General features: G+C 32.5%; 1 protein-coding gene across 1 annotated transcript in view; it reads right to left on the reverse strand.

Moving 5' to 3' along the window:
• The window catches only part of LOC129003720 (uncharacterized protein DDB_G0283357-like), a 159,320-nt gene extending 134,876 nt beyond the window's left edge, over nt 1–24,444 (reverse strand). The window contains exons 1-2 of the mRNA XM_054432016.1: nt 24,176–24,444; nt 22,599–22,701 (exon numbers count right to left, since the gene is read on the reverse strand). Coding sequence (XP_054287991.1) covers nt 22,599–22,620 — 22 coding nt within the window. The 5' untranslated portion in view covers nt 22,621–22,701; nt 24,176–24,444. The remainder of the gene's footprint in view (nt 1–22,598; nt 22,702–24,175) is intronic.
• Nucleotides 24,445–25,885: the final 1,441 nt, after the last annotated feature.

The following is a 25,885-nucleotide window of genomic DNA, read 5'->3' on the forward strand; positions in this document are numbered from 1 at the left end:
ATAATAGCACACTGATAGTCAACACAACTACAACTTTAGATGTGAAAAAATCATTTGAGGAATCAGCAAAAAAATAATAAATAGTTGCTAGGGAGCGGTGACAATAATACAATTCTATTGCAATGCTATGGAAACTGATTGTGTATTAAATATGCATTCATGTTTTAAGAAAGTAAGCGGGCAGCTGATTTTGTGGCCCCGGGATGTAAAAACCTGCTCGGTCCCCAAGTGAGGATCTCAGATGGCATGGTCAGCAAAACGTAACTTTAAGCCACCAATTAACAAATGTAAAACAGCTAAAAATATCATAGCGTTGTAAGATTATGTAATTTCAAAAATATTAACTCACTGTAAGGTTTCTTTTAGTATTATATATTTTAATAAGTCCCAACCGGTATTACCACGAAAGTTCGCTAGGTTTAATTATTGATGTTCAATTTTCTTTAAAGAGAGTTCTTATAAGTACCCTAGCCTAAAGATATTTTTTATTTAGCAACGTAATAACAGTTTTTAAATCGCAGGTTATAAAAATATCGACACAATTGCTTGGTGAAAGTTAAACCAAAATTATAAGTTATACATTACAAATAAAATCATATAAAATGTTGTATACATATTGACACGCTGTAGCCTATTATTGTCTGTATATCAGGTATTTTACTGGCAATTCATTGGGAAGTGTGATCATCAAAAGATCTTGTCGGAAAGGCATATGTAACACCAAAGAGACTCCACTACTTTTAACTAGGCCTACATGCAACATCACAATATTTCAAGGGAATAGGGCTGTGTTGAGTTCATCTGGTTAAAAAGTTTGCTGTGAATAAATAAAGTGGTACGACAAAGTTATAATAGCCTACTGAATATCGTGGTAGGATATCATGTATGGTCGAGTTACCCCTTGTTAAATATGCCTATTTTTAAAACAGTTCAGGGCCCCCACTGGGTGCGGTGTTATCCACATAGACCATTTTTAAGAGTTTTGGTAGGATTTTAACCTGAGTTATTTAGCCAAAGGATGTGATCATCAAAGAACAACATGACAAAATTACAGTTTTCAAACAGTAATTGACATAAGCACCGACAGTTAGCTAAGATAAAAATGAATTGTTAAACGTAATTTAGTTAGTTATTGCTGAATTATATTTTACAGATTTGGCAGAAGATTGATTGTAATCGTATTAAATGTAGTTTGACGTAATTATTGACCCGGTTGTGTAACGCTTGTTTATAGTAATTAATACTAGTTCGCTCTGCCCGTGCTTCACAACGGGTTAGAATGCAGAGGATTATAACGCGGTTCTTTAAATCTACTGAAAAATCTGTTGAAATTCACCTGCTCCTGATTGTAGGAAGCAAATCTCAATTGTACTGTACTGCTCATTTGTAATGAATAATACCCCACGCTGTAAATAAAACATGTAATTGGAATGTCTTTATTTTTTTATGTTTATATTTTGTTGTTATTTCGTCACCAGCATGGCGACCCATAAGCCCATGTTATTATTTTTTTTATTAACTTTGTTGTGCTTACTTTTTAGCCTATTTTATTTATAAAAGGATTATGCACATCTACAGTAAAATATCTTTCTAACAGTATGCGTAGATTTTCTCTGCGATGCACACGAGCTGAGAATAAAGGTTTTCAAGAAACATGATTGACAATTACTGATAATAGCAATCATAATTAGATTTGTAACTTCTCAGTTCGTGTCTGTTATAAAGGCATCATAAAAACATCGTAAAGTGCATTTTTAAGCAGTCATTTGTTTGAATTAAAATCAACCCTTACAATAAGTTATTTTAGAACTCAGTAAAATAAAACGCTAACAAATAAGTTAAATGATACAGCTTTTACTGTGATTGTCTAATACGTGTGTGTTTGTTCTCTTGTCACTTTGTCAAAGAGAAACAGAGAGTGTTCGAGTGATGAGGTGTTAAGTACATGTGCCGAGTAAGGGAGGTAAAACAAAGGCAATTCAAAAATGTATGTAACGGAGCACACCCCTCCTTTTACTAGTATCCTTCTCTTTCCAACACGCATTGGATATAGTGATGTTTTATTGTATTTTTGTAGGAGTCTTATTGTATAATCGTTTGTCAAATCCGCATTTATATTTATTTTATAGAAAATTCAACTGCTAAAATCATAGGCATAATTGTCTAAAGTCATTAGAGAAACTTACCTTTGTGACATTAGTCCACGGAAAAGCCTATTTAAAAGCATTTATTAAAATGATGTTGGCTGTCGATATTGAGCCAGAGCAATGTTTAGTTTATGATTTATTCTGTATTACAAAGTACCTATCTTATTCACAATAATTAAACCCCATTAGAGTGTTGCTTCATCAGCTATAAAAACCATCATGCTACGCAAAGTTCTCTTAACTCAAAGTTGTTAACTGTTTCTATAAAAAAACACAGTAAAACTAGTTCAATGTTTCAGTTTATAAGATTTTAAGTCCCAGAATTGTGGTATAGCTAGGAAAAACAAACAAATTAATCTTTGCAAAGCTGGATGGTTTATTTATATAATTAATATTGATGATATAGATTATGTAAAGTTGTTTGATTAATGCTATTACCAGCGGTGTTTTTTATATTTTCCTTGGACATATCTGTTACAATTTTAGACTTACAAACAGTATCAAAGTACAGGTCTGGTCAACAACACATTTGGCTAAATAATAATTTAAATCAATACCACTGTTTGGTAGTGGGTAACAGATTGATTCTAGTTCTCGCCTTAAATCTGAAGGTTTGCTAGTACGATCCCAAGCGGGATTTATTCTCGAAAATTGCAATTTTCATTGGGCGATCGACTACTGATGCTGTCCGATATAAGTGTAATGTCAGACAACACAAGTGTTTGTACCGTTCCCTTTAGAGTGCAGGGGTCTCGGCCACTGGCAGTAAATTCAGGGGGTCATATTTATATAATCCAACCTAACCTAACCAAACTTCTATATGCTGATTTGAGCCATAGGTGGCTGGTTCTCCGTTTCCGGTTCCCTCACAATAGTTATTTGTGTAACTAGTGGTGAAAGTGGCACTTTGCTGCACACGAGAGCAATGTTTACGCACGAGCCGCAGGCGAGTGCGGAATGATCTCGAGTGCAGCAAAGGCCTTTTTCACTCGTGTTACACATTATATTTTTCCTACAGTCACTATAAAGCATAAATAATTATCTTTCAAACACTATACAACACGTTTTTAGGTTAGGCTGGCAACACACACAAATGGCGCCCTAGAGAAAGTAGTACCCGCGGTCCGTATCACTCCGCTATTTTTCGTCGGCAAGAAATTTGCTCCGCGTTTTGAGAATATAGTTCCATATGTTTTTGTAATTTGAAGTGGTTTCCGCGCCTAAAAAAAATGCTTTAAAGGTCTTTTCTTGTTTATTAAGATCGTAGGAATGTTTTAAAAATGTTTAAAAGAAAAGTCCAGAAAGTTCAGAAATACCGAAACTATAAACACGAAATGACAGGTTAAATCGTAGTTATAAATAGTCAATCAGCTGCTCATAGTATTATTATCTTTAAGTGTTGCCAACCTATTTCCAAGCGTACACGGATTACGTGCATAATAGAACCACGCTGTTTTGTGTTGTTTCGTTGGAATCCTGATGTGCGGCAAAGTATAAACCGTACGACAAAGTATAAACCGTACGGCAAAGTATAAATGTGCAGCAATTAGCAGCTTTCTGTACTATAAACAGTACAAGGAAGCCAACTTTGTCGGGTGACTGTAGGAAAAGGTTTTGTTTATTCCAAAGGCGTAGTTATACACATAAAAACCGGTAATCGATCCTAGTTTTATATGTTTACCGCATCGCTACTATAAAGCTCCGTTTACAAGACACGTTTCTTGGTTGGATAGAAGACAGCGTGGCCGCCCTCCTCTAACTTGATTACATCTCGTCTACTCGACAAACGTGAGCACTGGGCTGGCCATCCAGGCTCTTATTGATTTCCATTTCAAGATTGGAGATTGATTTTTTTTTACAGGTTTACCATTATTTTAGTCAGTTTTAACGCATATAATTGGGTTACACGTTGTAAATTTATTTGCATTAAACGCTTTAATTGTGATCCTATTGTTTTATTTGAGCACCGGCAATCAAAGATTCGCTCGGTGGCTGTTAATTTGGTTTTATAGTAAAAGACAACATAAAACTTACACATTTATGACTTACAAAATATGTTTGATGAATAAATTATTAATATTAACTCACTTTAGTAATAAAAATAATGATAACCCTGCAATGTACAAATATGCAATACAATGATATTGTATTCGTATAATTGATTGTATTTAAGAATGATATTTTATACAGAACCTTTTCGACCTCTAATCATTGAGAACCATTACACATTTGTGTGTGCTCGCCGAACACAGCTTATGATTATAAAACAAACAAATTTACATTACTTTCGAAATAGCTTCATTTAATTATCCATCTCGCAACCCAATGTTTTAATATCTAAAGGTATGTTTGGTGAAAGCAATTTTTTCCCTGCTTACAAAAATATGTTATTATTATTTTGATTACATTTTCGTTGTTGTTCCGTAAATATTATGACCCATAAGATCAATGTTCTGTTTCATAATTCTAAAAATAGTTTATGGCAAAATATGAGTTTTCTTAAGGTTCACAAACAACGTTCTCGCACCCCAAATGCCCCAAACCTTTCAACTTTAGTGTTAGGCTATGTAAATATAAAAAAAAACAGATTTGTTTCAATTTTTTAATATTGAATACCAGAATAAAGATTTGCTCATAAGGAATGCAATATTTTACCGATTAAATATATAGGTATTCAATTTCAAGAAAAATACAGGTTATTCTGTAGAAATCAATTTTTTTATTCAAAAAAGTTGCTGCCATTTTGAAACGGTTAAAGGTAATTTAGTTTTGTGTTCACCAACATGTTTATTTTCTAATAGGGCTTTTAAATGATGATATGATATATTTTAGTTTTTGATATTTTCTATATCTATTTGAACTAGTGATCCTCTGGTTTCTGAACACCCTGAATTCAAAAACACATTTAAACTATTTTTACGTTACTTCTTGGGGTCGATTTAGTGGGAAATAATTTTATTTCACCATTGTAGGACCAACAGTTTGTCTGAAACTAATTTGAGACACCTACGTGTAACACCCTGTATGAATGAAAACCCGTACCAATAAACGAAGCACGCATGAACATATCACTGATCGGGTAACCAAGTGATTATAGTGTTCGTCTTCAAATCTGAAGCTCTTTAATCAGATTCAAAGCGAAATAGTTTCTGGACTCGAAAACTATTTGTCATTGGATTACAGTACCAAGTAATAATGCTATCTAACAAAGGTCAACTTTTGGATTCTACAAAACAAGTACTTGGAAAGTTGACCAACGATTAAAAACGAAAAACCTGTGGATAAAAAAAAGATAGTTTATATGATTTATAATAAAGTTACCTAGAGTGAGTCCTGCAAGAAATACGCATTAAAATTGTTGAAATTAGTTTTTCAGATATCTGTGTAATTGAATAGCTTAAAGACAGAGAGGTTTAAGATATAATAGAATGATTACTAGAAAGAAGAAAGGAGGGAGAAAGAGAGAAGCAGATGGTGAGTTTATTGACTGTTGGCTCAAAGCCACAGTTTCCTAAAGATATTATAGCCTCTGAAGACGTTGAATCTACGTGGTGGAGCTTTCTTATCTATTTTCGAACGCATTTCCGAAGATTCATTAGGAAATAAATAAAATCAATCCAGTGTGAGATGCATAATTTACTCTTTAATAAAATGAACTCATTTCTAAGAGCTGTTTTCTAATATAAACCTAAATAACTTTTCCTGTTCGTACATATTGTATTTTATTTATAAAAATGTCCAGTATTAAACGCCTTGTAATTAATTCGCGTAGCCTTAGCTAAATTGAATTAATTAAAACTATTATACTACTCCCTCAACTTAGGAGGAAACTCGTAGGTATCGATTCTCCAAAAAAACAAATACTATCTTATTTTGCAATATCTAAAATGGACCGCACAGAGATCTAAAAAATTGTGGAAGGGGATGGAATCCGATCAGCAAAATCTTTCCCTACCATTTCCTTCCTTGTTGGGACTAATATGGGATTAAATTTTATACATCTATGGGTCATGCTATGATCTATGGGGTTTGCTATCTGTATTTAATCTTTATAATTTTCATTAAACAGATATAAACAGTAAATAGCAATAATGTTTTAGAGTTGAAGTTTAATTTGAACAAACAGAATCTTTCAGGTAACAATTTTTTTGGATTTAAGGTATTAGCTTTTTGCAGTTTTCTTATTAGTAAATCTTATATGCTCGTATATTTTTCAAAATTGTAGCCAATGTCCGTAGGTACTTTAAATTAATTCAATAATGATCTTATGTTTGCATTGTGTTGAAATAAAATGTTTGCCAAAGTTGTAATTAAATATTTGTTCGTTTGTTAAGATCTCCAACATTTTTTTCTTTGTAAATAATGAATAACCTAGTACAAAATGTAAGATGCAAGTACAATTTTAGATATAAAAAATGTGTTTACTTGTTAGTTTATCATTATTTGGTACAACATGCATACGTAAGATTATACTATTTTATATTTCTTGTGAGGATATATAAGAGAAAAATATAATTTGAGAAGAAACCCCACAGCTATAAAACCTAATCTGGGAAAAGTGACGCCGGCTTCACATCTATCATAGACCGGATTAGTGAGGGTGGTTCCCACTTTATCAAGGTTATCACACAGTTCTTCCCCTTCTACAGAAAACATCGACCAACGGGTCCATTTATCAGGTATTTCTCCTGCGTATAGAAATGTAATTGATTGCAAATTAATTTATTTTACCTGCTATTACTTTTAACACTCCGTTAACCTAACGTATTAACAATTAAAAACAATACAGTCCCTAATATTTGACTCAGTTCCATTCAATTGTATTAAAAAATGTTTTAACTGGATGAAATTCAGGCAAACTAAATCAAAGTCATCACAGTGATCCACACTGGTGTGACGTTTGACGTAGTATTTTGACAGAACGTACAGTACAGAGAAATGCTAGATAGCGGGTTGTACTAATTTGATTTAGTACGTATGCTGTGTACGACTAGTACACTATAGCTTTGTTTTAACAGAATAAATTAATTTAATAAAAATATTATTCGAGTCAATAGAAGTTGGTACGTGTGGTTATCTTTCGTCAAAACTGTATACATTTTTAATAAAGAGGTAATCATATTAAGGCTTGCAGGAAGATTATTTAAAGCGTTGTAATTAGTTAATTATTGCAATAAGAACTTAAACTATACTTATTACCAGGACAGAACCTAATTTGTACTCATTGAAAATGATAGTTCACACCCTGCAATCAATGGTATTGTTCCTAGACTAAGAAATATAACAGAACTTTCAATTCTTTACGGCAATTACATTTAAAACATAATTTAATTACAGGTTATAAAAACAATATATTGAAACATGTTTAACGGATACTGCTAATCTCTACAATCTTTTTATATATATCATCAATATTTTTTTACAAATAAAAATAGCGTGAAACATGAATGTGTAACGTGGACACATTAGAAATTTCGAAAGTTATGCTCATGTGTTAATAGTTTAAAATAAATAATTTAACCATTGGTTGTTTATGGAATTTGTTGGATAATTTTGTTCTTTCGAAATCAAATTTACGTAGGAAGAAAAGCCTACATTACATTTATTTAAAATGTAAATAAATAATAAAAATGTGCAACGGGAAATAATATTGAAATATTATTTCTGTTAAATTTTACCAGTTTATCTTTGGTTATCGTAACTACCTAATTTAAATCTATTATATTCTATATATTTTTTAAACAATGATATAAGTTATGAGTAAAAATGCAATGTTTTAAGGCATCAACTACATCCCTAAAATATCAGGAATACAACCAAGGTGATACATGCACACAGATTTAAATGTTCAAAAAACCTATATGCGATAACTGTACACTTTTTACAGTAAAAAAAAAAATAAACATAAAATAAACCAGGCGTATTTTTCTATTGAAGTATTTAAAATTTGTCATTAAAATGGTACACTTTCTTTTCTTTGTAGATTTTTTGAGATATTCTTAACTGCGATATTTGAGATCTTGTTGTAAGTAGTTATAATGAGTATGCTATAAATTGTACCATGTTAAACTAAGGTGAACATGAAACCTTAAAATTCAATTAGGAGGAAAACTCTTCAATTATTCCGCAAATGAACGTGCTAAATGAAAATCGGCGGTGATTCCGTCTCTGTCAGTTTAAGTGGAGGGGGAGAGAGAGAGAGAGAGAGTGAGAGAGAGGGTGGCTGGGAGCGTTGGCTGGGGGAGGGGGATGGATGAATGAATGTACCGTTAAATGTCACTCACATATTACGTTTGACACTTTCTGTCACTGCCATCATGGCAATTCTCTCTTTTATTCTATCAAACATATAGTTTTAACTTTTAACCCTGTTTCAGTTGACAAGGAAAACATCTGTAGAAAGTGAGCTAGTGATATTAGTGACTTTAAATGCAAACAGGAATATTTGAAGGGTTTAAATGTTTTGTTAAGGGTTGATGACATTTTTTTATGGTAAGTTTGAAAACAGAATAGATTTTTTAGTATACTTTTAAGTGCTTAGGTACAGTTAGCTTCGCACACACTACTATTGTACTACTACTGTACAATTTGTTATGTTTTTACGCCAGTGAAATTTATCACTTTTTGAAAGGGAACAGTCCAAACCCTAGTCTTGTTACTACCTAACGTCAACCTTTTTTAGACATCATCATAAGTTCATAGCCCAATGACGAATGGCATCTGGGTTTGAAAACGATCTCGCATGGATTCGAAGGCGAGCACTATAACCACTCGGCTACCCAGTCAATTAAACTACTAAACTATTAAACTACTTCCAATTTGATACTACGTTTAACTGTTAGCAGTTTCTTAATTTACATATTTTACAAATAATATAATAGGTTACGTTCCTCTTTTTATTATTCGTACGCAATAAAAGTGACTCCCTAAGTGGCAAAAATATTAAAAATAGTTTCATCTTTAAATGATTAAAAGTCATTGAAAATAGTTTTGTACTCATATAATAAGCATGAATATAAAATAAAGCTGCCGGTAATGTATTTTCTCGGATTTGATTGACTCTAATTCTGGAGGAAAACACACAAGGAGAAAAATGTATTTGCAAAATAGATCCATCCCTCAGAAAAAATATAACAAACCAAGTAGGTTTTCCCGTGTTATCTTCAACGCTCGTAAAACAGTCAAGGCCTATTGTTGGCTCCTTTGACACGCTGAAGGCTCAGTGATCTGATAAAGTGATCCTTAGGAGCCCAGTCAACGCTCCTGGAATAATCCAGCACGCGGCAATCTGCTCCCACCAGGCGCCATTGGGCCGGCAAATATCGCTGGATAATTTTCCACATGAGTTGATAAAGTGTTTCTGGGACAGTTTGAGCGTGAAGGTAAGTTGGAGGTTGTTATCACTTCAGCACCCTGTGATCCGTTCCCCTTCTACTGACACCTGCTCTAATAAAAGGAGTCTATTGTTGATAACATGTCAACAATGTGAGTGATTAAGGAGGAATAAGTTTAGTCTATTGGTATAGTTCATGTTAAACATTCCCTACAGTATTCTTGTACCGCTTTCGCGTGATTCTGAACCGAAAACACGTAAGCAAATATTTTGACACTTACACATTAACATACATAACATTACATTAACGTTCAAAGACGTTTTTTTATGTAAAATGCAGTGAGTTATGCTAATTACGTTTTCAGGGCATTTAATAGATAAGATTATTTGTATCTTGTTTGTCAGTGATAGTACCTTAATCTTATTAGAGGGGATAAGACATCCATTATTCAGATGAGCTAGCAACAATGCAGAATCATAGAAAATATCAATGAATGTAATAAGTTAATTCCGAATATACATGTCAATATTAATATAAAAATTAAGCCTACTAATAAGTTACATGACTAAACAACGAAAAATTAACTATCATATAATGATAAATAGAGGACAATGCTATGCATTCGACAGTGCAAATTTAAGCACAAAACACCAGTTTATTAGCAATTTTAGGTATTTGGATGGCATCAACAAGTAACATATATTTACATATATTGCATAAACAAAAAGCTTAAGAAGTTAACAACAGACTTAATATATAATATATTTTTTTAATTGAACATAAGTACATTTTCTGTTGGATGCCACATCAAGGATATGTCAAATAAAACACCTAAATATTTATGTTTCTTTCTTATTGTTTATTATATAGTAAACCTTTTAGCTATATATAAAATTACTGAAGGATCTTGTATCTTCAAAATAAACTGGCTTATACTTGTTGGCTAATATGAAAAAATCAGAAATTTATACATAGATCAATTTTCAATTATCAATTATCAATTATTTAAGATGGGGACGCCACTATGTGCGTATTTTAACCCAAATATGAGTGAAGGATGAGTGTAGGATGAGTGGTGCGATCTTGTATAACTGATGCAAGAACAGAAAGTAGTAGATCCGTTTTATAAAAAAAGGTATTGCAACGTTTTTGCTATTGCAATAACATTATTTGTGTAAATATAAATTAATTGATAGATGCTCAATTAAATATAAAATACACTATGAATTACAATTTTCTCTTTCATGGCTTTTCGTGAAGGAAAATCCTCAACGGGGACACAACTAAGCGAGGTGTGCTCTGATCAACCGAGCTATCATATAAATAATACTCGTGAATGGCTAAATTTGAGCTCCAAACTCCGAGACGTGTTTGCTTCAGTCTGAGAAGGAAATTCAATCAAAATATGTAATTATATTCCAAACAATATCATAATAGTACTCTCATACAAGAGCCAGTGGTAGGAGCTACGTCACCACCCCTTGTGATTGGAGAGGGGTAGATCCCCCCCCACCCTACTGGGGTTGTAGCGTGGTTGTGAGTTTACAACCAGTAGCTATCAGCTGATGGTGTCAATCATATGCTGTTTTATCGGCTTCGACTAATTGTCACATTCTTTGCTCCCCTTTTGCACAATCTGATGTCGATTGTATCATGGTTTATTGCAAATAATAAAATGATACTACCGAATTAGCCATAATCACGCACTGTCATGCACAACTTTGTATGCAACATGTATAAACGTATGCATAGAATGCTAAACTGTATTTTAAAACTCTAAAAATTAGTTGTTTTCATGTTGTGTAATTGTTATGACGGCATGGAGAGTTAAATGTTCATCCCTTATCTAGCATATCTTAAATCGAACGTCATTACTGAAATGAAGTTGATAACCTGAAAGAATGATAACATTAAATTAAATAACATTGTCAAGCTAATGTAAATGATAGATTAAACTACAACCCTTCTTGGGTTCAATCGTTTATTGTTTCGGACATATTTGTAAAATATATTAAGCAATTCATGAGAGTAAATTACCACACTCACAGTGGGTAAAGGTTGAGATTAGTGTACAAATACAATTTTAAACAACTTAAAATACGAAATACAATTCACATTATCAGTGCAGTTTCCTATTAGCACATCACTGTTAATTTTCTGTTCCCTCGCACACATTATAGTTTCCACATTAGTATAGTTTCAAAACTCTAAAACAGGAATAATAGTTTTTAATGTGATTGAGGTAAAAAGTGTACTTTTTTTAATACCCCCCCCCCCAAATATTTTATAGAATAAATATTCTCAAATTGTCAAAATAATCGTAATAGAAGAAGTGTTTGTTCATTGCAGAGAATATTTCATCTGGCCTGTGAAACCTATTTATTTGTTTTCTTAAAAGGTGCGCTTTCTAACTTACCCCATTTATTATTCATTATTATACCCCACAGCTGTATTATATGAAGTCAATTAAAACATTGCTTAAAGCTGTTTTAATTAGGGACCCCTCTTCATTTAAAAACATTCTTCGGCATATTTATAACTTGGTTTGGGTCATCTAGTTTGCAAGCGATTACCAAAGACGAATGTAAAAAAAAGAACCTGAGGATATTTTCTGAGAGTGCATTTCGTCAGACTGCTTTAACTCTGCATTCCCAGAAGATGCCAGAGATTAATGAAATCAATGCTTATACATTGCTAGTGCTAATTATAAATATATTTTTTCCTAATAGTAAATTTTTTAATTCGTATTAAATACACATTCATAAATTCCTATTTTAGTATTGATTTTAGTTTTGTACTCATTTCACTGCAGATCAATGAGAGTCGTTTTCAAGACAATTGGTTTCAAAGAAGATGGATGCATTTTAATCAGTGGTTGGCCATACAGCCAGACAAATAGGGACACTGTATGGACTACGTTATTGGCTCGTGGAGTCTTGTCTGGTTTTATTTATATTTTATAATAAATATACTATATTTTATACTTAAGGGTGTTTCATAAATACATTTATCGTTTGCAGGGGTTAAACCTTTTATATGCATGATTTAAGTGTCAACAATGACACAAAAATACTTAAGTATAAACTACAACAATAAAATAACTAACTAATATGGCTTTAATTAGGAATGCTATGGCTATATTAATATAAGTTCATAATTTTTTTACCTCATCATTGAATGAGATAGTAGGTTAAATTTGGAGTTGAACTATGGTTTGGGACACAATAGTTTCCTAAAAAATCCACCAAAATACAATTATAAGATTAAAGATTAAATTGAAAGGCCGTTACGTCTTCTTTAAAGAAACGTAGTTTTTAACAGTTTTCACTAGAACCCGTATTGCATCATACTTAGAATCCATACTGTTACTACATGGCTTAAATGTAAATTAGTTGATATACTCTGATAAATGATAATCTCAAAAAGTCATATTTTTCTTTGGTTTTAACTGAAAACATTTTTATTGTCGTGCGAGCATTATAACTACTCCTGTAACAAAAAAAAAAAACAAAAAAACAGCTGCGATATAGTAAATGGAATTACAATTGTATTTCCGACTAAAAATAACTTTACCAATCTGGAAAATAACATAGTAAAACATAAGTTATTCGAGACCCCAACTCCAGTTATGTGCTTGATGCGTCAGCACGGCGCCAACAAGTCTGGTCTGTGGTGTGACGAACATGTTTGTCCTCTCCTAAAAGTGTTTGAATCACTCCATCATTAATATAAAAGCTTCATATGAGTTTGTATTTATATAACTCTACATGGTTTCTTTGGACTAATTCAATATACCATCAACAATAATGGTTTTGACTCTCATTAAAACCAATAAAATGGTAGGTATCTTTGAGGTCATATGAGCTTTATCGGGGATCAAAAGAAACTATCCTAGGAGCTACTTTACATTGTGGTTCAATACCTAACTAATTTCATTGAAGGCAGACAAATTACAAATCGATATGTTATTGATAACTGTTTCAAATTAAGAAAGGGCCAACAGTGAATAGTTTGATTTACAGTCATGAACTATTGAACTTTACTATTCTCCTTTTTGGTTATTAATTGAAGTTGGAAGTAAGGTGTACACACAAATAATATCTAACACTTTTTGCAATTGTGATTTTAGAACAAAGTATTGTCGTAAATCTTTATTGGGCCTGCATCTTTGGTAAGAACAGGACAACTCTCTAATCTTTAAGTGAAATTCTACTATTGTGTGCTTCAAGAATAATTTCCGACCACAGTTGATAATTTTATCATCATACTCTTTGAGCATAATCGAAATAACATATTACACCATCTGTTTGTCATCCATTCAAAATTCCAGCATTTGAAAACAATTAATGACTTAGACCATCAACGTAAATGATTGTTATTCATTATTATAACCACAAAATAAGATAAATATTGAAAAAAATACTTTGTTTTAATATTGTCCAGCTAAATCTGTTCTTGTGGTCCTTACAGGTTCTAGTAAAAAAAAACTACTTCTGAAATTACGTGTTTTAAAGTTATCCTCAGAATTTAGGATAGAGACTATTCAATTTCCCAGTCTTATGCATCTGTTAACTTGACTAAAATTATCAGTTTTACTGGCATGGAGTAGATTAGGTAAGTAATTAGTAGCCAAATAGCTGTGGAAGTCATGGACAACCATTTCGCTTTTCATAAATAACACAGCCAGTTCAGCGATAATACAAAGAAATTGCGTGTAAAATAACACCATAGGAGGCAAGTTATTAATCTATTTTTTACTGTGATTAAAAGACTGGCTTTCATTGGCCTGCTGTGCGTGCAAGATTATACCACGATAAAGTGAAAACCCAAAGTTAATACTGACGAGATGCCAAGAGTTATAATTTAAAGTCCAGTGTGTAGATAAGATACACATTTATGACAATGAAACCAAGGTACCTGATTTTTTATATAAATTAAATACATGTACAAATATGACATTATCTAGTTACCTTTGTTAAAGACTTAAAACTAATCTTAATTTAAAGCCGTTAAAATGTGTGAACCCAGTTATTAGTGTAAACGTATCTCCGATGTTTTATTGGTCAGTTTTCATTTTACACATGCAATTAAAAAAGTAAAATGCTGGTTAAAAGATAATGCAATTGTCGTTACACCATTTATAACGAGTTTCGTTTTTTTATTGCAGTTTAACGTTTTTATTGTTTTGAAGATATTTCTCAATCCCTTTTTTTCTTCTTTGCTAAATATATTTTGATACTGGTTATTTTTTCGTACTATCATTAATTATTCTAAGGAATTTAAACTGTTTTTAGCTTATTGATTATCATACATTTTTAATATAAAACAACACTCGCCAAAAAATGCTATAAAATGACCACAGCCTTTCACTGATATTTTTTTCAACTTGTAGTTTCAGGCATTCCAATCTATTAGGGAAAAAACAATTCTTCGATGACTGGTAAAATTTGTACAATAACTATCATATAAATCTACTTGAAATCCAATCTTAATTTAAAAATAACCAAGCAATGTCATTAGTGACGGCACCTTCGTACGAACCGACGATGGCATTTTCATCGCATTGCTGAAGACGATGTCAGATATCTGCTCCTATCTTGTACTACTGCTTCACACAACGATTTGTCCCAAATATTTTGTATGATCAAATGCTATTTGTATTGATACCTTATAAACTTTATAACAAATGTAAAATAGTGGAATACAATAGGTAATGTAAATAATGAAATAAGTAAATAGATATTATATATGTACTGCATTGATAGCAGTAGGTTTGATTTTTAAATATTTAAATTCACTTTTAAACAAATAGTTGTTTTTCCTTCTGTCGTTCTCTCCAACACTTTATTAGATTTGCTAAAATTTACTGGAATCACCAGAGGCATATTGCCATCCCTATACATTACCTAGGGCGCAAAAATTTTGAGATGGTAAAATCTAGTAAAATATTTATTGGTCTCAATGGTTAGAAAGAAAAGGCAGTATGTTTACTCTGCTTAATTGACTACTACTTTGTGTACCTCTATGCTTGACGTTTATTTTATACACCGATAAGTTAATATTATTTGCACAAACCTTGTTAAAATTAAAACGTTATTCGGCAACACGGGCGATAAAATTGAACAAAACATATGTTCCTAGAAGACGTTGTGAAATTGAGTTTTCTTAAATAAATTGTTGAGCTGTGAACAAACCCCGTTAGTAAGTACGAGAGAAGATCGTTCTTAATTTAGAAAATTTTGGTAGGGATAGCCCTAAATATTTAAGTTTTCAAAAATCAGGCTGGAACGTGTCAATTTTCTATATTTAGTTCAACGCATGATATGATATAGGCAAAGGTTTAAGCCCCCAGTTTAGTTGACTATCTGAAACCACTGTCGTGTAAGGTAAAATGAAAAAATGCTGATGACGAGTATATACAGCGTATACAGGCCTAAAAGCGATATAGCTTTCTAAGTGCTGCGGACTGTTGTATCCCAGACCACTGAATTAACCGCTTCCTTTACCACTAGCGGAAATATTTTATCTCCTCATGTGCGATTGCTAAATTTTTGTAACTAGTCCAACAGTATAAAGTTTGGGGTTTCCTGTTGAGGTTCAATGTGGGAGGTAAATCGCTTGAGAGTTATAAAAGATAAACACGAATGTCTGAGGCCTAAATTGTAAAAATCCAATTAAAAACAGTGATTGCAAAATCAGAAATGATCGAGCCAATGATTTCAGAAGTAAGAAAATACATAGGGATGCGGCAAATTTGCCAACAGTACTTCTAATACGGAAATATTTTACAATAGTAAACTAAGAGATTATACGGACTAAAATTTAATACGTCCACCGTGATAATATAATAATATAATATAATACAATAAGTTTCATAGCACACTACAGATGTAAAATACTTAAGTGAAAAATACCAGGCCCTTATTTAAACAGCCCCTACTTATGCCCCTGCATTAGAAAGAACTATTGAAGCATAGGATACTCTCAAATCCCTTAAAGCTTGAACGTGCAAGTAAATGTCTAAACTCAAAAGATGCTTCAACATGAAAAAAAACTAGTTATTGACGGTTCAACCTTTTTTTCACCTGGTAACTATATTTTTCCGGTTAAGCCTGACAGCCACTTATAGTGGACTATGTTTCGACATTAAGTTGGCAACATTGATTTTGTAATTTATGCCTAGTTCTAAAACGAATCAAGCTGCAACATGTAATACTAAGGGTATAGTTGTAGAAGAATGCAGTTTTGGTGGGTAGTATAAACGCGACGAAGCCTTTCAGATACCTTTAAGGGTGCGCTCTACCCGTCTGGCGCGCGCAAATGTAAGGGTTTTAGTTCTTCCTGATTGTAGCCCCAATTGTGAACCGATTTAAAAGATCTTGGTGTCATATTTTCCGTCAAATGTTTTTGTAGGTTTCCCGTTTTTTTAAATTTTGATAATTTATAAAATTTTGGGCTCAAAGGTTGGTGAAAAATGTTAAAAGAGGCGTTCTTTATCATGAGTTTTAATACATAAAAATAATTTTTAGAGAAAAAATAAAAAACGGGAGACGTGCAATAGATTCTTAAAAACAAGAACCTGGAATTAGTTTACTAAAAAGTTGAATGATAACTATGTAATCACGCAGACTCGAAAGGCTTGCAAGCGCTTTTCAAGGCGCCGTGCAGTGGCGCGGCCATGCGGCCAACGGCTCAACCTGTCGTCGGCTCTCCCACCACAGCCATCGATCGATATTTCCCCTCCTCTCGGTTGATTCTATTCTATCTTTGCGTCGTCGCCGTTTTTACGCATACTAGTGTCCCTGCTGCTCGAATTCGAGCAATTGCTATATATACAGGCGTTATTTTAATACAAATAACAGTCATAATTTCTGATTACTTTAAAAGATTCTACTCAAAGATTATAACATTTTTTAAGATGTACATAAGAGATCGATAGAATCAACATTTCTTATAAATATCTTATCACTTTTCAAAAGCTGATCTTGTTTCTTCTTAACAATATTTCTATTTCTTCACCTTGGTGGTGTTATATAACTTTCCTATGTTTCCATAGTTGAAAATCGGCTCGTTCAATGATTACTAAGAAATGCAGCACAGTGTTGTTAACTCATTTTTCTTTTTCAGTATATCAGGAGTAATGTAAATCAGCTCTCTCGCTTTTTTCCATTGTAATATTTATGCAAACCCAAATTCAAATAGTGAATATTTCATTTCATACTATTAAATTAGCAAAATTATTGACGGTTTACAATTTACATAGGTTTTTCTTCTCATTTTTAATTTCTGACAACAGCTGGAGTTTTATAAAAATTTTTTGTTTCCCATGCTAATCTTATGGAGAAATACAAAACTTTAAAGGGTACCAGGGCCTCACTCTCTAATTATTTCCCTAAAAAGAAAGTTTCCTGCACAACTTCACGTTAGGCTCTTTCCAATGACACCAGAAACATGTAAATCGGTTCAGTAGTTTCGGAGGAGTAATTGTCACAAAAAACCTGCTTGCGTATTAAATAAGTAAATAGATGAGTATACTGTCCTCTTTGTAAACAGTTATACTCAGCCAACGCAACTTGCTTGCACAGATTCAGCTTTAAAACTTTACCAAAATATAAGTTTGTTTATTATCGTCGGGTATGAGATTGTTCTAATAACAACCATAATAAAGAGTTTTTTTTAGAAAACCAGTACCATAGATAAAACATACGTGTTGATTAGTCTATGCCAGTACTCAATAGTACTGTTTTATTAAAACAGCATTTTTAAATTTTTGTAATTAACCCCTCCAAGTTGGGGACTTGAATCTGATACCTCAAATGTTCTAGCTAGACTATTGACCACTCAGCCATTCAACTTCAAGTTAAAAACCACTACAAGTCATAACTCGGGTCTACAAATAAAATACCCTGTCGCAGCAAAACTATTCACAAAGCAAATTTCAACTTGTATGATTAAAGTATTTTTACTAAAACGAGGTGTAAGCCCGTCCTACGTACGGGAGTAGTCAGTTAAAACGGTTTAGGCCTATAATTCAGAACAGCTAGTTTACACGAATAAAGAAAATTTTTATTGCAGCCTACAGTAGAATGAGTAATTATCAATTGAGAAGTGTATAGGCCTAGTTAATGATATCACCTTCCATCGCATACCTACCTCTTCCATAATCAATATTACCACAATACAATTACTCATACTATACACAATTTCCAGTAGGTCTGAGTTGAAACTCCCTAAAATAAAACGAAAACATCCAATAAAATTCACAGTACACATAATTATAACGTTGGTGTCCTGACATCATTAAACGATTCGTCCACACACATCCTTTATGTCAATTTCAATGCACCAATTGCTAAATAAATAAGTTTAAACAACGAAAAGTAAACACAACAACATATTAGTTTGTTTTGTAAACAGCTGAGTCAAAAAAAAGAATATTCATTTGAACAAAAGAACTGGTCACATGTTGAAGGAATTTAAAAAGTAAAAACGCTAGTACAGCTAGTGACGTAATTAATTGTCTATGTTTATTATCTATCCCGTTATCAGTTCCAATATCCTTGATAATTATACCACCCTCATTGAATCAATGTACATCGTAATTCCCCATATTCATTTATTTAAACTATAAAAAATTCAGCGCCTCCAAATGTAACCACAACTAAACACACGCCAAACAACTTTTTTAGATTTCATAAAAGGATGTTTAGTCTAATTGCAGTATCCTAGGTCAATGATGACGTTGTGTTCAATTTATGGCATTCATCTGTATATCTTTGGATAACACCCGTCTGAGGTTGTGGTGGTAATTTAAAATCGTATTCCTGAGGATTCTTGATCTCCATCTTTATGACATCAATATTTCCGGGCCTAATCCAAACAAAGTTCAAGCATTCAAAAACATTGATTGTAAACAAAAAGCTGCCAAGACGAATTAAAACATGTAAAAATTGTGATTTTCCTACCCTTTCCAAAAAAGATGAGCAGTAAAATAAGTTGCAAATCTTTTTCATTTAACTCGTGTACAGATCCTCGACTTGTACACATCGATGGTGTTACTTTTCTCGGTGGTCCACTAATCTTACCTATTTCTAATAATCAATGACAAAATCAGAGTAAATAACCTCATAGTTCTAATAGGGCATTCTTATTTAACCAGCTGTTAGTTAAAACAAATTATATTGCTCTAAAACAAATCGAATATTACAAAGATTGCTTTAAAAAATAATTTGAACATCCTAGTATTTTACTATGTATATTAAATTAATCTGTCATCCTCTTACAAAAGAATTGAACGTATCAATGATTAGCATTACACATAGTATAAATAAGTCAACCCTCAGTATGTCTTTACATTTTTATCCATGTTTTTATCCAAATGCTGAATTTGTGACACAAAAGCTGAATGTTTACAGCTGTTATGTTAAGCAAATTATTTTATGCCAAAAGCTAGTTTAGAATCTTAGCGTCGGCTGCTAGACTTTTTAAAAATTAAAACTTAATTTCTAAAAAACTGGGACCCTAAACTAAAATGATGGCTTCGACATTCCCTAGTTCTCAAAATTATCTTTCTTTCAACACAAAAAACATTAAAATCCGTCGAGTGGTTGATTCAGAATCGTGAAATAAAAAAACACTGTTTCGTTTTAATATTATAGATAGATACTTCCAGAAATAAAACAAACTTATTCCTATTTAAATAACATTAGATTTAACGAGTGCTTAGGTGTGCTGCTACGGGGAAGGTAAAAAGTGTTTCTTGACCATACGTCAGTATACTGAAATTAATGAATTTGCCAAATTTTATCAACATACAGTGTATCCATAAACAAGTAAATTAAAACGGTTTTAATTTTCTCCATAAGAATAACATGGTAATGTTTAACAACACTTTTTTCAATTTTTTTGTGAGATACCGACTGATTCTGTGCCCATTACGGTGTAGCTACAGATGGAATAGAGTTAAATAATAATGAAAATCTTAAACATCAACAAAAGAAAATAAATAATTATAACAGTTGATTAAAAAAAAACTTAAGATTACTATAATTTAATGTAGTGATACTTTACAAAGTATAACTAAAGTATTTTATTTTTATTCAATAATGACAAACAAGACTCAATATTTAGGAATGTTTTACTTTTTACTGTATAAGCTTATGGGAGCGATAGCGAACGTCACGTTGCTGCCAGTGAGTGTCGGTGGCAGGGCATGATGGAGGTTTGAGCAGAAGCAAAAGATATGCGGACGCGCAAATAACAACCAGGTTGCGCTTGCGCGTGTGTGCGTCGGGAGCTCCGCAGGGCACTGCACTGGCCACTGCCTAGCGGGGAGCGGCAGTCAACTCGCGAACCTCCTAGCTCCTCCCACCCCTTCCCCTCCAACTGGGTTGAACCGACACGGCGCAGTCTGGCGGACACTTCGAACATCGTTCTGAGATTTCCGAGCTGAGGTAGAGCCCACCCTTAAGACATCAGTGCTGCTTGACTCATGCTACCCTAACCATCTCTTCCCCCTCCCTTACTGCCCTCCTAAGGCCTATGTTATATTACTCTGTTATACCTGCAAAGCAATCCTGTTCTGATTCAGGGGGAAAATTAATTATGCCTTGGAGTGAATGAATCATTTGCTATATATAGGACACCAGACATTCGTTATGTATGTGTTTGTAATACCAAAAGTATGTAAAGTTTTTTCATAACGGGTTTAAAATTCTTAAAATAATGCTACGGACGATAATATGCACTTCAACGATATTAACAATTTATATGATTGATCAAAATTACAACTAGACAGCTTCCAAACTATTGAACATTTTTAAAGATGTCTCTGTTATAATAAACAACACTTCATTACTGAATTGTTTCATACAGTCAAACTCAACCTGTCTTCAGACACCAATGAAAATTACTATGGCAAATCAAACTCTTTGTTTTAAACAGGGCCTAAATTTAATATTTATAAAGTGCGATATCTATAAGTTAATTTAGTATAAAGTCATTTATTTATTTTTAAATCTAAAATTATGCCTTTGTTTGGAATTTGAATACCCCTAGAGAAACGTGCTATCATGGGCTCAGTAAATAATAACTATGATAGTTACCCGAACAAAACAAAACAATTGAATTTAATCCGATGCTTTTATTATTTAGTCAATAAAATAACGAAAATAAAAAAAAATATTTTAAGAGCGAATTCCAGTATTAATGTGTCATATAAACGTTAGTACCCAACTGATATTGTCATAATCAAGGTGTCATTAGTAGCCCAATAAATGTACTTTATATCAAGCTCATATATCTCTTCGTTGAAATGGTTTAATGTTTTTTTCTTTCTTTTTGTAGATTTTTTGAATCTATTGAACCACTCTTGTTCCATTTTAATCTTTCTTTGGTTCTACAATTATGTTAATTCTGTAAACACTTATCAGTTTGCAAAGTAATCATGTACCATCTGATTCAATGGTCACGCCACACGTTATTCCGACAACCTATTGCGCGACAGTTAAATAATTTTTTTCTTAACTTACACTAAAACTATTGCAATTCTTTCACGATACGGTTCTTGTTACAAATACTCAGAACATAACAAATATGCGGCAATATCATTTTTATCACCAAAAACCTTCTCACTGACTTATTGACTTGGTTACCAAAGTTGACTTAAGTAAGTTTTCTCAGCACTTATTAGTGTAAGCTGTAAACAATCAAATAGTTGCTTCGATAGTAATGACGCTTTTGTTGATGGATATAATAATGCTGATAATGGTCATTACGGTGATTTTAATGACAATGAGGGTGAGGATTGTGGTATATTGATATGACGGTGTTAGTGGGAATGTTTTTTTGATGATGATGATTAAGGTAGTAGTAAACAAAAAGAATATTATGGTAGCGATTGGGATGGTAACAATGTCGATAAAGATGATAATGTTTTTTGTGTGTTTATACGGCGATAGTTATGATTAAGATTAAGATTATGATTATTATTAAGATGACCGTGGAGGTTATTTAGAGAAGTGGTGGTAGCGTGGTAGTGGTTGGGGATCAGAATAGTGTTGGTGATAGTAGTTGATGGTGATTATGATAGTAATATTAACAAAAATAAATTACTAACCTGTTACACTTAGAAGCGACATGATCTTGTCCGCTGTAGGTTGGAAGTATAAAATAAATTCACAGTATACAAGTAGCACAAATATCACAGACTATTAAATCAACTATAACAAAAACAAAATACATTTAACTACGAGCCGTTGATAAGAGGGAATATGTGGAACTTTAATAAAAATAAATACCGTCCATTAAAGTTTCGATTTTTCAGCTTTCTACTTATGGGAAATTTAAAAAACATTTTCCTCATACTTAGTTATTTTCTACCACGTTCAACCAAAGTGGTTGTTAATCTATTTTGTAGCTGAATATTTAATTTATACTCAATACATATTTTTTTTCATTTTTCTATGAAAAGTATGATTAAATCACCATTCACTGAGGCTTGATCAATAATCATGAGCTTTCTTATTAGTAAAATTAGTGGCACAACAACCCCTAAAGATGCATACTCCAAATGTAAGATATATAGTCTTTATACAAATAATAAATATATAAAATGTTTTTTTACGATTAATCTTAAAAACTTATACATCAAAATCTTCTCGCTAGTTTGAGAGAAGATTATACGCCATTTTAAACACATATTTCCAATATAATAAGTGTCAACAATTTAATATTAAAGTGTATTTCAACGTAACATGGACAAATTTTAAATCGTACAAATAAAATGTATATAGGCAAATTTAATTTTCTGAGAATTCTAATTCTGACCACAACAATGAAAGATAAAGACCTAGTCGAGCTGAGGTCAACTTTCGCATGTAAAAGTCAAAGTATGTTATTAAAATGGAACTTTGCATTTAGGTTTTGTCACAGAAATTATGCATGGGAGTGGATAAGCGACATGCAATCAGTGTTTGCCCGATATCGACCTAGCCAGGGCAGAGTGAACGAAGAGGTTAGGTGCTACAGCTGGGCTGAGACTACATTGTACACCGAGTACAGTATAATGCACCGCCTACTACGAGTACGACAAACTACACTGACAAACGAGTGCTATTCGAACATTAAACCGTTAAATAATCTAATTTGGATTGAGTGAATAACCTAAAAAATAATTAACTTTTTCAATGTTACAGCATTTATTATGAATGCAATTACTCATGAAATTTCTAAGATTTGTGTATAAATGTTGCAATTGCAGGGTTATTAAAAGATACTGGGAAAATGTCTAATATATGTAATCTAATTTCACAACAGTTAACTGGATAAAAAAATGAGATGATGTTAATTTTGTATGATAAATGGTATACTAAGTTTAAGTAAAAAGGATGATTCAAAAAGGAATGAAAAAACGACATAATAAATAGATTATTATACTTTACACATTTTTATATAACTCTTATGACTATATGATTGCAGGAATCTGCTTATTTTGTAAAGCTGAATGTGGTGTATTCATGACGAATGCAAGTTTTTCTAGTTGTATGGAATTGACGTTGTTGCAAAAACATTATACTTGAATATATCATTATTATAAATTCAATATACAGTATCCTAAGTCTATAAATGAACTAAGGGCAACAACCCAACCTAACCTAAAAATCCCAAAACATTCTCTCCACACTATCCTCTTACCAGTGACTCTTAGTTAAATGTAGCCCTTCGTAAACGATCGAATCATAATCAGAACTTTAGAAAATCTAACGAATTAACTACTCAACACTATCACTTTTGTAAATAAAACAAACGGAAATCGTCTATAAAAAAGACACTTCACTATGGCACAAGGAAAGGTTGGACCGCGCGCGTAGAATATATCACTAGATATGTACAAGCTAACACTCAAAAATCGGAAAGGAATGAACTAATGCGTGATTATAACACGGTAAGATCCAGCTGGGGACTGTCTCGCAACCGCACACATGTGGCCCGCCATTTTGTAACTGGGGGGCAAGGGGGGCTCTGACGTCACACCGTACCCAGACGAGGCGGCGTGAAAAATCATCGACCTTGATGCCCTATATACCCAGAAAACTCGTAGATTAGCCCCTGGGAGATTTTCATCAATAACAATATGTCAGGGTGGCTCATGGTTTTTGGTTTGAGTTGCATATAGATTTTCAAGACGGTTATGTGTAGAGTTTACGGTAAAACGTGGAAACTCCGCGTAACCCCCTTACCACTCCCCATCCCCTACCAAATACCGGGAATCAATAGTCCCGGATGACGTGCAGAGGTTGCAGACGGCGAGTCCACACAGTGCTACCTGGTGGCGGGGGAATAAACTAGAGCGCTAGTGGCTGCGGGGGATTTGTTTACTATGTGTAAACCATAGATTACAAGAACGTGTATACCTCGATGGTAAATGTATAGATAAAATTGTACGTTACTTTGGTATCACATGGAAAACAACTATGTCCAAAGCCACGTAAAATAAAATTAATTTTCAAAAACAAAATTTGAGATTTGTTAGGTTAATTAAATGTAAGGTATTATCTAATCCCCCATCTCTCGGTCTAATTAGAATTTAGTCATTGGACTGCAATGTAACACAGTCTAGTAGCTGATTCGCTTCCTCTAGTTTCCTAGGATTTGAGGGTTAGGATATGGATTGATAAAAGAGTTGAAACATGTACTTATATAATAAATTGAAAATCCCATCCTAACCTCTAATCCAAGAAAATCTGACATTTTGGCAATCACAAATCACTGCAACATACAATAAAGTGCTAATGGAACATTTAGTTTTATTATATATAATTTTGACATGACACTTTGATAGTTTGATTCTTGAAATAAATTTATTTGCTAAAATAGATAAGGAGAAAACAGTTTTTGTTTTTGGAAAGAAGTGGACTGTATATTTTCCTGAATAAATTTACTTTGCATGAGGAGGTCAAGTTGACTGAAAAATAATGGAAATATCATACTAATATTATATTCACAAAAAAAATTAAGAAATAATCAAATACAGTTCATGTGGTTATCTTCTTGGAACCATTTAATAAGTAAATAATATAATTGTGTTGATTAATTTGAGTTTTAACTTTTCTCCATGAATATTAATAATGGTGTAGGATATTGGCTGCCTTCTGAATCTAATTTTTTTCATTCTTTGTCTGATCTTAATAGTCACACATGTGTTCAAGTTGTTTTCAAAACTGTTCATTGTTGGTTTGTTTAAGAGTTTTCTCATTTGGTTATAAAACTGCTTGTCAATCCAGCTACTTGCACTAACAGCTAATATTAATTATTAAATATTCTTTAAGTTATTAATTTTATATCATGAAAAGTTATTAATTTTATATAATGAAATTTGATTAAATAACGTATGATAATTTCAAT

The sequence above is a fragment of the Macrosteles quadrilineatus genome, unplaced genomic scaffold (genome assembly GCF_028750875.1).
Source record: "Macrosteles quadrilineatus isolate MER2022 unplaced genomic scaffold, UCM_ALF_1.0 Scaffold_9__3_contigs__length_116548681, whole genome shotgun sequence".
Classification (NCBI taxonomy): domain Eukaryota; kingdom Metazoa; phylum Arthropoda; class Insecta; order Hemiptera; family Cicadellidae; genus Macrosteles; species Macrosteles quadrilineatus.